The sequence below is a fragment of the Electrona antarctica genome (assembly GCF_951216825.1).
Source record: "Electrona antarctica genome assembly, chromosome: 1".
In the NCBI taxonomy this organism is placed as follows: domain Eukaryota; kingdom Metazoa; phylum Chordata; class Actinopteri; order Myctophiformes; family Myctophidae; genus Electrona; species Electrona antarctica.
In genome coordinates, this window is record NC_136806.1 from 18,266,656 (window position 1) to 18,284,202 (window position 17,547).

The window sequence follows — 17,547 nt, forward strand, 5'->3', positions numbered from 1 at the left end:
TCTTCATATTCACATATAAAAAAATCACACCCGTGTGAACTGAGTGGTGCAAGGTCTTATATAGTCTGATCAGCTATGTCAGTGACGTCACACACTAACCATGCTCACCTTTGCACGGACACGTATACAGGTACAAAAACATAGATACAGACAAAGCTGGTTATACAGACAAAGCTGGTTGTTGGAGTGGTTTGCACCACTGAAAAATGAGCGTTGAAGCACAAGTGTTAAAGATGGAGTGCCATGATTATTTCCCCCCCTAAAACATGATCATCAGGTACTATGATTATATTAGGAGAAAGATGTATTTGTAAAGTGTACAGAAAGTGTTAAAATTATGTTTTTATGTGGCCACACCCACCAGTTCATTAAGTATACCTGGTTTTCATCGTAGCACCACCCACCTGAACTTAAGCCTCGCCCACAGCTGTTGATATGTATGATAAGATAACGGAAACTATTAATTAGCAGGAACAAACTGAACTTCAACATCTTCATACTGTCCAATAATTAGATAGGGAAATATTATCACAGGCAGTTGCTGCCGTCAAAATATGTAAGTAAAAAAACACTGTGTTTGAAATAGACGCTCGTGCTTTCTAAGGTGTGATTTGGGGCCCTAAGGCCTAAAGATGAATAAGAATTGAAATTATTAGTTATTGCCGTCAAAATGAATATCAACAAACGGTCTCGTTTTTTAGGATAGTAGTACATAATAGTAATAGAAACAATAGTGCAGAAGATCATAAACACATTCTTCATATTCACATAATAAAAATGAGCGTTGAAGCACAAGTGTTAAATATGTCCCCAGATTTCGTTGAAGGTACTGTAAGTAAAAAGACAGGCTTCCTTACGAGTCGGTCCGAGTCCTGTCTCTTCAACAGGAATGTAGGGTTAGCGTGACCGCTGGCGTGGTCAGCGGTCTGACCGTTAGCTTGGAGAGGTTTGGCTCCTTCGGTGTGGACTGAACACCTGTCGGTTAAAACACAGTCAGGTACAGTACACAGGGCAGGGGTGGGCAACTTTGAAGATGAAGAGGGCCACTATATTTCCACACTCACTCCAGAGGGCCACCTTGCATATTACTGTCGTAGCAAAAATAGCTGATCTACAAGCTCAAAACGTGTCGCACTGCGACGCGTTTTGAGCTTGTAGATCAGCTATTTCTGCTATATTTGAATCCTTAATTCATTTTTTTATATTTTTTAATTGGAATCCTGAAAAGTAAGCTTTTTATATAATTTCAAATGCATTTAGTTATAGTTATGTTAACTTTATGAACTAAATACAAATACATTTGACACAAAAAAGACATTTTCATTCAGGTGGGGCAGAATTTCACATACACAGGGATTGGAGGAGGCGGGGCACAGGTTTTCAGTGGGCGGAGCTTGTGCCTGAAGCAGCACCACAGGCCAACAGCAGCCAGCATGACGAAAACCAGCACCGGGAGGAGCAACAGGAATGGAAGGAGATTGCCTGCTGTTGTGAAAATACAAATGAGAATGTTTCAGTGAAATCATTGTTTACTTTCAGGGCACACAAAAACGGCACAACATTGAAGTACACAAATATTTGGTATATAAGTGGTTCCCACTACTGGTTCTCAACACCTCTGTCACTGCTGGTTTTCCGTTCTACCCATAGATAGAGTATTAAAAGGATAGACTGAACCGGAGCGATATAACCAAATTTGGTGTACAAAATGTGGAAGTGCAAATGGGTGCTCAATGTTAAACCCCAGCTGCACGGGGTTTCCTAGTCATAACTCCACAGGTCCGCCTGCAGTCCCACCTCTTACCACTAGGGCCCAGTGCTTCAACGTTGGAGAGCTGCACTGGGGGCTTGGTTCTACCAGGATGGTAACTTCATGTGGTAATTAGGGGCTGGTTAGACCTGGTTGGATAGAAAACCAGCAGTACAACCAGGGGGTCACGAGGACCGGAGTTGCAGTTGCCTACCTACATCAAAGCTGCTCTCACTGTCTCCTATTTTAAAACATTGTTTTACGATTTGATTTTTAACTGTTACTACTATTCTGTAGATTTTCTTTTATTTTTTCTTTATTTTTTTGCTTTAATAAAGCTGTTATTTGTTGTGTAAAGTGTTTTTGAGTATCAAGAAAAGTGTTCTATCATTATTATTATTATCCCACTACCAGAATCAGAATATGGTTCTAGGCTTATTATCCCGCCCTCAACGTCTTCAAATATTGTACAGTTAATATATAAAACGCATTATTCAGGCACATTTCAGCCACCTCTTTTGCCCATTAGGACCACTCTACGCAACGTCGTCAAACAGCACCTGTGGTGACATCATTCTACAGGCCACAGGTTTATTAGGTCATTTTTTCCCCCCGTGGCGCTAGAGCTAGAGCCATTATATTAAGGAGCTGAGGGCAACGTGACTCACTGTGGCTGATGACAGGGCCGCTGTCGACACTTCCCCCTGTTCCCCGGTGCTCACACAGAGGCGGGGCCCAGCCGGAGTCACAGTGGCAGTTGTGGTTGTTGTTGCACAGCTGTAGGGGAGAGGAAAGGAGAGCATTATATGATGACACAGAGAGGACATGAGAGCAGTATATTATGATACAGAGAGGACATGAGAGCAGTATATTATGACTGCTGTACCACTGCATATCACAGAGTCCACCCGCAGGTAGCATCTCCAAAGGACGATTAACCCATTTAGACCTGAAGTTGATCCTACAAAATAATGTCTTCTAAATCCTGGTTTTCTGGAAAAACTTGCTCAAACCTTTTCATGTCAAGGACCCCCAAAATTATCTGTATTTGGCCGCAGACCCCCATCTGAAAATATTTTGTTCCAGGGACCCCCAGAAGCACATATTTGAGTTAAAAAACGTTTTCTGTGAAAGGATATGTATTCAAAGATTCGCACACATTTTTGCTATTTTTCCAAAAATAGCAGATCTACAAGTGTGATGGAAATCTGAATGGCTTGGTCAGAATAAACAGACAAAAGTAATGCAGAGACAAGTTTAAATGCATGAGTGATTATATTCTAGTACCAAAATAGAAGTCAGACTTACAATTCAATGGAGCAGAGAAATGCAATGGGAAGTCCTGGTCTGGCTCAATGAGCAACAGGGGTTCACATGTTTTATACCTGCCCACAGTTGATTGATTGATTGATTGAATACTTTACTGGCAGAAATGTAAACAGTACAGAGTACGGTCAAACACAGGTCCAAAAGGATATCAGCTACAACCGCTCTCAAAGAGCACCTACGGGTGGCTGCAGTTTAAAACTCGCCCCTGTGACCCCCTCCTCCCCCCCTACTACCCCCCCCCCCCCCCTTGTCTTTCCTTTCCATACTGTACATGTTTTTCCCCCTTTTTAACTGTATATATGATGATTTCCTTTTTTTCATATAAGTGTATATTTGTACGTCAATTGTTCTGATGAATTGACAATGGAGGACCATGATGTAAACAAGTCTTTGTGCTTTTTCTGGTTCTATTCTCAAGTAGCAGTTTTTATATTGACATTGACCTGTACTTTCATTTGAAATTTACCCATTTTACCCATACTGTGAAATAAAAATTTCAATCAATCAATCAAACTCAGGCTGGCTTCATCATGTCCATTCTCACTAGAGATGCAAGTCCAAAGTCCTAAGGTTACTTTCTCTGGGGCAAACTCACAGAACACAGCACACACACACTCCAGAAGACTGTTGAGGGTGGAACCCCACCCTTCCTCATTTTTGCTGCCCAGAAACCTACCCCATGCCCGTGACACTTGGCGTTGCACTCATCCGCTCTCAGAAAAGAGGCGTTGCGACACTCTCCTCCAAAGCAGATCTGTTGAATGATGGCGTATGAGAGAGAGAGAGAGAGAGAGAGAGAGAGAGAGAGAGAGAGAAAAGAGGATAACAAGTAGAGTGAGTATACTATAGTATAGTACCATAAGCAGTAATGCTGCATTCACACGGGCAGATGCAAAGATACAGTCTACCATTCATTGTCAATGGAAGCCAGCGACATGAAGATACGAAGACGCATCCAACGTTTGTAGCTGCTGCAAAAGCTGCAAAGCTACACATTGAAGCTGAGCTGAGTTCAACTTCCAGATGCAAAGCTACAACTGTAGCTGCAACTACACACGTCACTAGGGATGCACACATCAACGACCGTGTGAGCAACAGATTTTACAAAGCAACAAATATCCTGTGATCTTTGCATCTGCCTCGTGTGAACGCAGCACAAGCGCATACAGTACATGGCATGTGGTGCATCTGCATGAGAGATGTTAAAGCCATGTCACAAGTCTCACCGAGTCGTCTCCACACTTGGTGCCGGTCATGACCAGGCCGGGGTCCAGAGTGTCACCCTGCCCCCCTTCGCGGTAGACGTGCGTACCCCTGCACAGGATCTTCCTGGTGCCCACTCGGACACTCGTGTCTATGGGAACGGCGTTGTTCTCCATGGGCTTGGAGGCGGAGCTTAAACACTGGATCTTCCCACATTTAGCATCTCTGGAGAATCAACGACAAAACAGTTCTGCTATTTATATATTGTTATATCACAACATAATGTTATATAATTGACCTAAAAGCCGTTATATCTACGCTTTGTGACCGTGTAGATCGGCCATTTTCGGTATCAGAAATTACTTTGGACAGGTATGAACTAGGAAGCTTTAGTTAACACTTTTTATGCTAAGGACGTGTATACAATATAATAAATCGATTTTTCTTTCTTTATTTTTAGGTTGGCCTTTCTTTCTGCAGTGTACTGCTTGTGTTTCGCACATGCGCACTGCCGTTCACTTATTTACGGCTCATAACTCTAAATCTAGCTCTCCGTGGTTTTGACCAAAAGGGCAATGGGATTTTACCTCCCGGTTTTGGGGGGGAACGTAAGGCGAAAAATCTGCCATATCTGCTGGCACTCTAGCGCCAAAAGTTGTGTTAAACTTGTAACGTGACGCATTACTTTTCATGGGTTACATCTTCCGATAGTTGTACTTGAATGTTGACATCCGTGGTATAACAATTCTGTTTAGTGTTATTAGTGCAAAGCAGTACCGTCGCCAGGCAACACGCCGAGGGGGGCAATGCGTAGGGCAATGAAATAGCCAGCGATCCCTGCCGCAGAGTTGCACACATGACAAAATAGGACAGCTTGTGTTGTGTGTTGTATCTGATCGTGAACGCACATGAAACTAAGGCTGCGATAAAGATGCAAAGGATTCAACAGTGATGTCACTGTTATGCTAATGCAACACGGATGTAGCAAGGACGCAAAGATGTTTATAAACAAGGAGCTATAGCTTCCTGCTCGTAAACCAGTGACCTGACATCACGCTCGAATCCTTGGTATTGCGACCGAGTCAACGTTTCTCCGCTGGAAGGTTATATATTCACGGCTGAGACGTACCAGTGGTACAGTATATTGGGAACCTCAGCTGTCCTACGGCAGTGGTTCTCAACGTTTTCAGGCCGTGACCCCCCAAAATAATCACATTTGAACTGGAGACCCCCCACCCTAACAAGCACTTGGAATTGTAGGAGTTGAGGCATTACATTTAGTTTGACTGGGTTCCACAGATAAATATTGTGAAAATAGTGTGAGCTTGTAGATCAGCTCTTTTCACAATTTTTGCCTCATTCTTATATCATTTGGCGACATGGAGAGAACATGCAAACTCCACACAATAAAGGCCAACCCCACCTCGGTTATGTGCCTTTGTTTAGAGACTTACCGGTATTTAAAACCAATCAGACAATTAGCTCAGAGTAAAAGTAAAACCGGGAGGTAAATGCTCTTCACCTTTCTTTGCAGCCTCTGTACTTCCCAAGTAGGTCTTTGCCGCAATTCCCAAAGGTGTCCCCGGCCTCGTTTACTCGCTCGAAACACAAGTCAGGGGCAGGACGGCCATCTGTGAGCATCAGGAAAGTACACACACACACACGGACGGACACACACACGCACACACATCCACACATGCGTACACGCACGCACGCACACACGCACGCACACACGCACGCACACACGCACACACACACAAGCAATTACTTTATGAACACCTGACCTGATGGAGACCAGATGGTATCCCATACTGTGCTGTACAGTTCCTACAGTATGTGGCTTCAGAGCCGCTCCAGGAAACCCCCACACAGTGGTGGAAAAAGTACTCACAATTTGCTTTAAGTAAAAGTATCAATACTGCAATATAGAAATACGAAAATAGTCCAGAATTCTAAATGTACTTGAGTAAAAGTACAAAAGCATTGGCATCAAAATGTACCAAAAGTACTCAATATGCAGAATGTCCCGTTTCAGGTTGTCAAATGTATTAAATGTTTTTTTGAAAATAGCAGATCTACGAGCTCACAATGTGTCACATCGCGACACATTGTGAGCTTGTAGATCGTTTTCAAATAGACGTAGTTGTGTAAAAAGTACAATATTTGGATCCGACGAGACGCAGTGGAGTAGAAGTAAAAGTATTGGAAATTGGAAATACTCCAGTAAAGTAAAAGAACCTTAACATGTTACTTAAAGGACCACTTCACCACTTTTCAACCTATCTTCATATAATAGGTCCTCACTAATAATCATGATAAAATGGCACGATTTGTTACTCAGTCTGTGTCTCATATGAGGGCTGTGGGCAGTTTAGAAACAGTCTTCCAGTGACATCATCATTATGCAGATTTTTTTTTAAACAAGATTTTTTTTACAAAAATGTTTAGATTTTCATTATTGTGAGAACGATGGCTTCCATTTTCGCATTGCAACTTTTCAGGACTAGAAAGCCTGCAGTTCCTATTAGCTTGTATTCCCCATCGATGATGTCACTGGAAGACGGTTTCTGAACTGCCCACAGCCCTCCTATGAGCCACAGACCGAGTAGAAAAGATTTGCGCCATTTTTTCATGATTATTAGTGAGGACCTATTATATGAAGATAGGTTGAAAAGTGGTGGAGTGGTCCTTTAAGTACAGTACTTGAGGTAATGTACTTGGTTACTTTCCAGCACTTCCCCCCCGCATCACAATGTGATTGCTCACATAGCATGGAGCCTGGACCAGTTCCAATAACAATCCATACTGTACCTTAGTGCTACAGTGCTTAAAGACACTTGAACCCTTTTACTTGGTTCACCGGAGTGCCTCAGGGATCTATGCTGGTGGAGTTTCTGTTTTCTACATGAAATATCTTCACTGAAAATAGCCAATTTGCAAGGCGATGGCGTTGTGAGCTTGTAGATCTGCTATTTTTTCTGCGAATGTTTTATTCCCCTAGAAATGGATGGGGTTTAAGTTTAAGTAGTTATGTGCAGGATATACACAGTATATTAACCACTTACAGTATATTAACCCTATTTCATGTTTAAATAATATATATATATTAATATCTAAAAGCTTAACGTGTTAAATCACACACACATACTACGTATACCCCTTGTCAACTACCACTGGTTGACAAGTAGTACTGCCTCAAACTAATACGTGCATTATCTCCCTTGACCAAGCATGGATTCTGTCTTGGAAGAGTGGTAGAACTTTTAGGTTCTCATCATCCGGTAGACTGGGTTCAAATCCCAGGTGAGGTAGGACATGAAAGCTTTATCAAAGATCAATGTAGTGGCAGTGAGGGTCCATCTGGCTTTGGTAATGTCATGTGACAAGGTTCAAAACCATGCAAATGTTATGTAAATGATGTTCATTCACAAAGGTTAATTAGGTTTTTTTTATGAACATTAAACATTTAATAAATAAAAATGTCTTGGATTTAATGCTTTTTAAGCAATAATGGAGAAATAAAGTATGTAATACATTCTATTATCTTTATCGTTCCTGTAAGGCAGTGGTTTTCAACCAGTGGTCCGGGGACCACCAGTGGTCCTTGAGGGCGTTCCAGGTGGTCCCCAGCAAAATGATGGAGAGTAACTAAATGGACCCTTATTAGATATTTAACTTGTGAGAGCATAAAATTAAACCAAATGGACCCATAAGAGTTAAATTATTGTTAAACATCAGCATTACTTAATTAAGTTAATTTACATCTACACAATTAGAGAATGAAGATGTAATTTTCATCAACGTTTGCTTGTTGTCTAACCACATTGGAATTGTGGACAAAATCTTATCCAACGACAACAAAATATGAATTGGGTCTGAAAGGCTAAATCTCATCAAATGGTGGTCCGTGGCTCAAATGCCGAATACATCATTGGATCTTGATATGAAAAGGGTCGAAAACCACTGCTGTAAGCAATCGCTTTCATTACAACCTCATATGGAGGCAAAACTGAATCACTGGGAAACACTGTACTTTAGCTGTTGAAAAATAGCAGATCTACAAGCTCATAGCGCGGCACCGAGTGCCGCACTACGAGCTTGTAGGTCTTCCATTTTTTAAAAATCTTGAAAATGTTCGCTTCTTTCAGAGCGAACGTTTTTTAACTCAAATCTTTGCTTCTGGGGGGTCCCTGGAACCACATATTTTCAGATGGGGCTCGGCGGGCAATTACATATATTTTTGGGGGTCCTTGACATGAAAATGTTTGAGAACGACTGACATAGAAACATGGGACATTTGAAGAATCGTCCTCGGGTCTAAATGGGTAAAATTCCACTCGCCTCTTCCCCAGAGCGACTGACACTGCTGACCCAGGGTCAGACACATGCCTGTATAGCAGTAGGCCATCCCTGCCGCACAGGAAATGCCATCCACCAGGTAGAAGTTAGCGGGACAAGACTCCGCCTTCCCATCGCAGTATTCTGGTAGATCACATGACCCTGACGAGGCACGACACAGCACACCTGGACTCTTCAGCTGCATAAGATTGAAGAAAAAAAGAACAGAGAGGAGCAGTTAGAATTATCGTTATTACAATGTTTATTTGTAAACATTTATTTTATTTTCTATGTGGGAGTGATACGTTAATATAAGCATACTGGGATGTCACCATTAAATTCTAACCGTAAATAATATTGAAGAACTGACCGGTAATGTTAGTCATTCTTAAATGGAGTTATTCAACAGATATTTACATACAGTACAGCTGCCGAGTTTAAAAAAGAGAAAGAAAGAAAGAAAGAAAGAAAGAAAGAAAGAAAGAAAGAAAGATTACAATTTAGGATTAGCATTTGTGAACAAAACAAGAAATAAGGACATTAGACCTAATGATACCTTGCAGTTGTCACAGCAGACTCCATGAGCACATTCAGCTCCAGCTTTCAGAGTGCAGTTGTTTGCGTTACAGCAGAGACTGGTGCATTCCTATAGAAATAAAACAATCATTTCATCTAATCACAACATTGTTCATCTCTCTCTCAGCTAAGGGGTCCTTGTTGGGGTAATTGTTGCACTGCTGCACCACATGTATCATCTTTGTGCTCACTACGCATGCAGACACGTCAGGCAGGCACGCACGCACGCACAAAGCCCCCTTACCTCTTCCTCCCCACAGTCACACTCCTCTCCCTCCTCCAGGTAGCCGTTGCCACAGCGTTGCCCCCCGTACATGGCTCTGGTGTTGGGCATGTTGAACAGACACTTGCCCCCTCCGGAGCTCAGGTAGCGTTTCAGCTCCCTCTGGTTACACGAGTTGAACACACGTGGAAATGGGTGGCTGCGCCATGCAGGGGAAGAAAAACATACATTGTAGAAGCCATCCTCACTGTTTTGTATGTCTATTTATATTTATTATTATTATCACAATTGTTGTAGCTATTTGGCATTAGTGGGCATTGGTTTTATGGGTTATAATTGAATTATTGTTTGGATAACAGGGGCACGCCTCCCCAGGTCTAATTGCTTGACAGATGGTATAAGTAGGCCTGGGTGATTGGGGAGCGGCATGCACCTGGTGGACAAATGGTGGACACCTGGTGGACAAATGGACAAATGGAGATCATGCCATAAGGAAGAGAAGATGTTTGTATTGTAATGTATCACTGCACTTCAAAAGGAAAGTAAATGCAACCAAAATGACATTGAACCTGTGGACAATCTATTTCTTTGATCTGCGTACATCCAAAGTCTCTGGGTGCATCAGTGGGTTTGTTGGCAATGTGGAAATGTTTGGAACCAACAAAAGGGCCACAACATACATTATAGCATCTTACAGCAGGTTCCCTAATTTTATAATTAGGGAATTTAATAATAGAGAGATTGAATTAACCATTCGTGTGTGTGTGTGTGTGTGTGTGTGTGTGTGTGTGTGTGTGTGTGTGTGTGTGTGTGTGTGTGTGTGTGTGTGTGTGTGTGTGTGTGTGTGTGTGTGTGTGTGTGTGTGTGTGTGTGTGTGTGTGTGTGTGTGTGTGTGTGTGTGTGTGTGTGTGTGTGTAAATCTTTTAATATTCTTTCACAGCGAACGTTTTTAACTAAATTTTTTGCTTATGGGGGTCCCTGGAACGAAATATTTTGAAATGGAGGTCGGCGGGCAAATACATAGAATTCTGGGGGTCCTTGACATGAAAAGGTTTGAGAACCACTGACATAGAAACACAGGTTTTTCAGAAAACTGTTAGGATTTAGAAGATTTGTTTTGTAGAATGGGTTAACACAGGTGCTGGACCAATATAATTAGACATGAACAAAGGCCTGTACGTCGTAGCTCCATTGAGTGCAATTTATTGGCACTTGACCATGTGCCAATAAATTGCACTTAACAGAATTACAGTGTGCAGCAGACCTTTTTCGATCAATTTGTGCATGATCTCACCCAGTGGCAGCGGCCATGATGCAGCCTCCATCTTCTCCTCGGGCCTGGCAACAGCCACTGCTGTCGTGACTCATTCCAAAGTTGTGGCCCATCTCGTGGGCCATGGTTGCTGCCACACCCACCGCAGACTCAGAGTGGTCCTGTTGGCCCATGTTATGAGAAGATGAGTCAACATCGGAGTAGAGGAAATCTCTATTGCTTTTCTTTCTCGATTTTTCTTTTTCTTTTAATAAACAGTCACCATCATAACAGGAGATGCTATACTTTATTAAAGGTTTATTAAAACAAAAAGTTAAATCAGAAAGGTTAAATCACTATATTCTGATAGTAATCATTGCTATAGACTATGTTTGTTCAGTAAGGAGTTTCCCTATCACAAAGCTTTTTAACACTTATTTTAATCAAAGAAAATCACTTACCCTACCCTTTAACCAAAAAGCCATTAGAATCTAAATGCAAAAGTGTGATTCCTTGTGTGAGGAAGCATAAAGTCAAGCCTTGTTTCTCAAGCCAAATGTTATATTTTTCAAGCGATAGTTGCAAAGTTGCAACACACAGTGAACACACAAGCTCTGGACAATGTTTAGAATATGTCCTGCCCTCTGAGAGGCCTGTTTACATTGTGGTAGACAAAATACTCCTAGTCAAATAGAACTCCACTACAAGTTGCTCAGTCAAAATGTTACTTGATATATAGAGAGGTATTCAAAAGTACATTTTCTTTAAAATCTTTCATCAATCAACCCGTTGCTTTATTGTTTTCACAATGGATTTACAGAACCCCATAACTCTCTGAAACCACCTAATGAACACAATAAAACCATTATGATTACACAAAGCCTATTAGAATTGCCTATAAAAACCGCAGCATAGAAATGCAATCGGATGGACAAAGAGCATTGTCCAGTCAGGTTTCAAAGGCACAAAGAACTGTGCTAACAATAGTCTTAAAGGGGAAAACCACCCATTTTCAACATTTTACTATGTCATTAATATACCTTAGAGCTGTTGTGTGGAAATAATAAAAAAAGTCCCCCCCATTCTGTGTTTCCTAGAACTGTAAGTATGAAAAAAATCATTAACATGGTGAAACACATCTTGATGACATCATCAAGATGTGTTTCACCATGTTAATGATTTTTTTCAGACCTCTAGTTCTAGTAAACACAGAATGGGGGGGACTTTTTTATTATTTCCACACAACAGCTCTAAGGTATACATAGTAAAATGTTGAAAATGAGTGGAAGGCTTTATATCGATATAAGAAGGCCTCGATATTTCTGGAATCGGCCCTGTTGCTAGAGCCCCGCCTGCTCTGTTTGGGTGCGCGCACCCAATTATCTTCCGTGTTTAAGCGCCGTTTTAAAAGCCATTTTTCTCTGAAATTACGCTGCATCCGCGCAAAACGTGGATGTTCTGGTCTAATTTCTGACTTAATTGTGCATCGCGGTTACAATATTAACGCTTCTAGAGAGAAATCTAAATAATAGCGTGATTTTCAGGAAGTTACTTTCGCCTCCTGATTTTTGGGGGAAAGGGAAAGTGAAACATTTCAGAATAAAAGCTCCCTGCAATCGCCTGGCACCACAGCAGATGGCGCTGCAGGACTGAGCGGCACTAAATGTGTGAGGCGGAACCGGTCTCTAGTGGCGACAGGTGAGAACTCTCAGCCTGGTCAAACTATTCAAACTTGAAGAAGTCCTCATGAAATTCAACAGCTGATGCAAAGCTGAAAACCTGTACGGTATCTCTCAGATTCTTATTGAAGGGATAGCCCCTTGAGATGCAGCAATGGTACAGTACTCAAGTACACCACTGCAAAGCGATGCATGCACTTCCATTGCATATACAGTCAATAAAGATGGTTTCTCACCAGGCGCGCAGCTACGGGTGGGCCTGGGTGGGCCGCGGCCCACCCATATAGAGAGCTGGACCACCCATCGATTTTTCAAAAAAATAAAAATAAATACAAATATTTTTTTATTTTTTTTATATAAATACATAATAAGTTTCATAATGTCTTTCTTTCTTTCAGTAAATATGTTTTTGTTGTGTTTTTTACATGATTATCTTGCTTAATATGAATAAACAGGCTGTCGGTTCTTTTTCACTAATGTGCCTAGACTAGCCTTTTTAAGACCCAGGTTTTTGGCCTAGAGCCCTAGACTATAGTCTATAGGATGCGATCATGCAAGTTGTTACGTCCACTTCCTGAGACTGCTGCTGCAGAGCCATGTGGAGATGTTTACTTTTTGTTTCATTATTTTTTCTCGTTCCGAGGCCGTAGCACGCCGACAAATCTGATAAACTAAAAATAGACTAGGTCGCGGACGCGGTGACAATACTGTGGATTATGCTTTTCTAAATCTTCCGAAGTTCCGACGCCTCAGCAGTCAGCAACAAGGTATTTGGAATTGATTGGAAGCTTGTTTTGTGATTTTTCCACGTTGATGCTTTAGTTTCAAACAAAGGCTATTTATTTCTGCAGCTTGAAGAGATACGTTAGAGTGTGTGTGTGTGTGTGTGTGTGTGTGTGTGTGTGACGTGTGTCGTGTGTGTGTGTGTGTGTGACGGGGACGGTAAACACTAAACGCCACAACTACGAGAGAGAGAGAGAGAGAGAGAGAGAGAGAGAGAGAGAGAGATGGGGAGGGAGAGAGGGAAGGGGGAGAGAGAGAGAGAGAAAAAGAGAGAGAGAGAGATTTCTTACTTAGTGACACTTGAGTCAATTTTTGCCACTCCTCCGACAGGCGTGCATGCATGTGTGTGTGTGTGTGTGTGTGTGTGTGTGTGTGTTTGTTTGTGAGTGTGAGACAGACGTATTTGAAGCGTTCCAGCGGGTCTGTCTGTCTTGTTAATGTTAACTAAAGCCGGTAAAAATAAGAACTGCCTGGCTGTCACTCTGGGGGCAATATAACCCGAAATATAACCGAAATACGCCAAATAAATAAATAAATAACCGATTAACCGAGTGCGTGACCACCACGCACGCGCGCTGCGTGAGCGTGCGTGCCGGCCCACCTAGCCATAGCGAGGCCCATCTAGAATCGCATTTCTGGCTGCGCCTCTGTTTCTCACCGAGTTCACTCCACCAGACTGGTACTCAGAACACATGGCCTTGAGAGGTGCCAGCCCAATGGTGGTCCCCTCGAATGACATCCCCCTGAGAAGTGAAACACACACCACAGCTGATTAGTTCCAGTTGGCGGAACGACCCGCAGGAATGTATAATCATCAGTACTAATGTCAAGTTGGATTCGCGAGAAGATCTACAGTATACAACTTAAACAGCTTCCATACACCCTTCCAAAAAACTGACGCCTCTTACAAAATAATTTATAGCACAAAATATGGCAGCACAATGTTGTATAACTGTTGGTAAATGTTTTACAGCTGACAGTAAATCGTTCATCATACACTGCTGCTGCTGATTGACTGTATATCGTATATATATATATACACACCGGTACACACTAGGGCATTAAGAAAATCCACTAGTCGACCTTGTTGGTACTAGTTGACTAGTTGATAAGAAAAAAAAAGTAAAGTTTATTTTTTTTATTTTTTCCCCGATTTTTTAGGCCTCAAGATCAGGTAGATTATAGTTATAGTCACCAATGTACACAGTTTTTAAATGTACAAATATTTATTTAAAAAAAAGAAAAAGAAAAACATAACATAATAGGTGGTTAAACAACTAGTCGACTAGTCGACTAGTAAACTAGGCAACTAGTCAACTAGTAAAAATGACTAGAAGTGAATGCCCTAGTACACACTGTGTGAGCTGGGTGACATTGAACACAATAATATCAGCATCATATGCTGTCAATACTCACTGTCTGGACAGTTTATTCATTACACTAATTCAGTCAGTCCAAGTGCAGATGGCTCGGTCAGACCATAGGTGGACCTATTTTCTTATTCTTATTCCTTAATCTTTGAGCCATTAAAATTGGGAAAGACAAGCAACGCCATCAAGCGTGTGTCCGTAGTAGTGTGTCATTGCAGCTTCAATTCCTGGACCCCAGGAAGAATAGCCACGCTTTTACAAGTGCTAATGGGGATCAATAATAAAGTAAAGTCATTTGTAGCTTTGCAGCTTTTGCAGCAGCTACAAACGTTGGATGCATCTCTGTAACTTCATGTCGCTTCCATTTGACAATGACAACGGTAGACTGTATCTTTGCATCTGCCCGTGTGAACACAGCATTACAGACAGCAGCTATAAGGTATACTGACGTGATGAGCTGAGCGTTGTCGTTGGGCAGCGCGTGGAGCTGCTTCCGCCTCCAGGCCAGGAAGGCCCCCAAGGTGCTGTAGGGGTTGGTAGACATGTTGATCCTGTCCTGGTGCGACCACACCTCCAGGCCGATCACCGCCACGCGGATGCCCAGGCCCTTGTAGTACTGGACAGTAGGGATGGGTCCAATTCATCGATTAATTGGATAGGGTATATATTTAAAAAATATATATTATATTATATTTTTTTATAAAAAGATAATCTGTTGCAAAGGCTATTGTCAACCAAACCCTGCCCATAGTAACTACATTTTAGGGGGATACCATTTATTTTGTTAGCTTAGGCCTACTGCAGGTGACTTGAATGCTATATGGTGCAATGTTGAGTTACTTGGGCTACAGGCCTACCAAAGTGTACCTGCATTATTGGTATCTCGTATCTGTTATCATTAGCCTGGTTGAGGTAACATATATGTGGATGGATGACCAATTTTTTCTCCACAATTGATGCTGGTTTATTAAACCTTATCACCTAAAACTTGAGTATGAATAGACAGCAGTTTCAGCAGATTCTCTGCAGAGCATGGAGTTGTTTATGGTTTTCACGCACGCGCGGTTTTCCTTGAAATGCCGGATATGTCTGGTATACTTAATACTTTTATTACTTTGCCACTTGTCAATGTGCGCCGCTCTTGACTGCCGGTAAATCTAACCTTGTCCACATAGTTTGCAGCCTCTAGCAGTTTCATCTTGGTCATTTCCAGATCTCGCCCCTGCTTCTCAAACTGGGTAGGAAATATGCACACGACAGCATGCATGCGCACGCACGCACGCACGCACACACACACACACACACACACAGACACACACACACACAGACACACACAGACACACGTCTTTGTCACTTTTAGAAGCTTCAAAAGGCAATGTGTGAAGCATCAACAGAGACACAGGAAGTGAATCAGAGGCTTACTATTACTAATAGCCTCAGAGATGATCAGACGTCTCGCACTGGGCTGGCTAATTAGACCTGAATAGAATAGCTGTGGGTTGACATGACCGATGTCCTCACAAACAAAGAATCATTTCTGAACGGTGATGACAGACAAAACTTCCCTTGTTACCACGTCAACACCACAACCACCCCCGTCTGCTTTCAAGAATTCTTAGTCATGTTTCTAACTAAATACTACTACTAAATAGCGGAAATAGCATATCTGCCAGCTCAAGATGAAACGATGGTGTTTGTAGATGTACACTTTTTCACTAGTTGAATTTTCTTTTTAAACATATTGAACGTGTTTGAAATATGAAACATTGTTCATATTAATATCTTGTAGACACTATGCTCTCACCTCTGCGTGGTCGGCCACCAGTAGCAGCTCCACGTACTTCATGTTTTGGCTGAGGTCCCGCCGTTCCTTTAAGCAGAGACAGGTCGTTTTTTCACATTTAGTTAAGGAAGTGCAAAACAAATAAACAATGAAAACATAATGCAATAGACTAGAGGGTATGCGCATCCATAAAGTGAGTGGCAAATGGAGAGGCAAAGTGAGTTTAACATTGTTTAAAGGAGCATTCAGTGATTTGGGCGATTTGGAAAACCACCCAGTCTGCCCCGGTAACAAAATGTGCACATGCACGCTCTACAGTGGGGGGAAGTGCAACAGGCCAACAGCATGTGCACGAAGGCCCGCCCCCACTCGATCATGATTGGAGGAAGGCCCCTCTCATCCTGATTGGATGAAGGTTTTGCCACCCGCCACCAAAACTGAAACTAGGGATTTTTGACCCCAGGGGCTTACTGGGGACAGGGAGGAACTCCTTATATGGTCAGCACACTCTATAGTAGGGAGGATTATCCAGAAAAAAAGAAAAAATAAGTGATATTTGAATTAAGTCAAATCACTGAATATACCTTTAACGTTGATTAATACAATCAGAAAGGACTTTTCTGTTTGGATGTAATGTTGTTTTTTGCCACTCAGTAGGCGTTCCTGCATACCTTCCGGGCATGGTGATGATGTCACACGTGCCGCATACCCTCTATAGATGTTTTGTTCTCAATAATGTTATCACAAGCCAACTGTCCCAGAATCCATTGCCATTGAATACCTGCACAAGGTGAGGCTGCCATTCACTTTTAGAATGTTATTATTAACTTTTAAAGCTCAGGGCTTTTGGTTGTTGTCAGGTGGGTGGGTGACCAGTCCTTCGCCATCAAGGTCCCTGGCCTAGACTATGGAATGGCCTGCCAGAAGACCTCAGGTTAGCTCGCTCTCTAACCTGTCTTTTAAAAAACCCATTTTTACAGAAAAATCTTTGGGCTTCCAGAAAGTAGTTTTTTGCCACTCAGTAGGCGTCCCGCATAACTTATGTGATGTCACGTCACGTGTTTACCCATTATGGTTTCCAATCAATCAATCAATCCCCTTAATTGCATGATATTATTTTATTACCTTGTCCTCTGATTATTGGCTCTTGGTTTTGCATTCTCTCATATTTGAAAGTTTTCTTTTAATTTAAAATACTTCCTACAGAAGTCAGAGATATATGTGAGTCTATAATAACGAATAGAGTGCAGCAAATTGCAAT

At 42.0% G+C, this 17,547-nt stretch overlaps 2 protein-coding genes across 2 annotated transcripts in view; one reads left to right on the forward strand and one right to left on the reverse strand.

Moving 5' to 3' along the window:
- Positions 1–17,547, reverse strand: part of adam19b (ADAM metallopeptidase domain 19b) — a 44,268-nt gene that overhangs the window by 5,857 nt on the left and 20,864 nt on the right. Inside the window, exons 7-20 of the mRNA XM_079508786.1 lie at positions 16,308–16,373; positions 15,666–15,737; positions 14,953–15,119; positions 13,792–13,876; positions 10,714–10,853; positions 9,441–9,618; positions 9,177–9,266; positions 8,624–8,819; positions 5,805–5,913; positions 4,306–4,507; positions 3,756–3,833; positions 2,419–2,527; positions 1,350–1,485; positions 858–975 (exon numbers count right to left, since the gene is read on the reverse strand). Of these exons, the coding sequence (XP_079364912.1) occupies positions 858–975; positions 1,350–1,485; positions 2,419–2,527; positions 3,756–3,833; positions 4,306–4,507; positions 5,805–5,913; positions 8,624–8,819; positions 9,177–9,266; positions 9,441–9,618; positions 10,714–10,853; positions 13,792–13,876; positions 14,953–15,119; positions 15,666–15,737; positions 16,308–16,373 (1,746 nt within the window). The remainder of the gene's footprint in view (positions 1–857; positions 976–1,349; positions 1,486–2,418; positions 2,528–3,755; positions 3,834–4,305; positions 4,508–5,804; positions 5,914–8,623; positions 8,820–9,176; positions 9,267–9,440; positions 9,619–10,713; positions 10,854–13,791; positions 13,877–14,952; positions 15,120–15,665; positions 15,738–16,307; positions 16,374–17,547) is intronic.
- adrb2a (adrenoceptor beta 2, surface a) overlaps positions 15,796–17,547 on the forward strand; it is a 237,335-nt gene continuing 235,583 nt past the window's right edge. The window contains exon 1 of the mRNA XM_079508794.1: positions 15,796–15,846. The gene's annotated coding sequence lies outside the window, so the exon portion shown is untranslated. The remainder of the gene's footprint in view (positions 15,847–17,547) is intronic.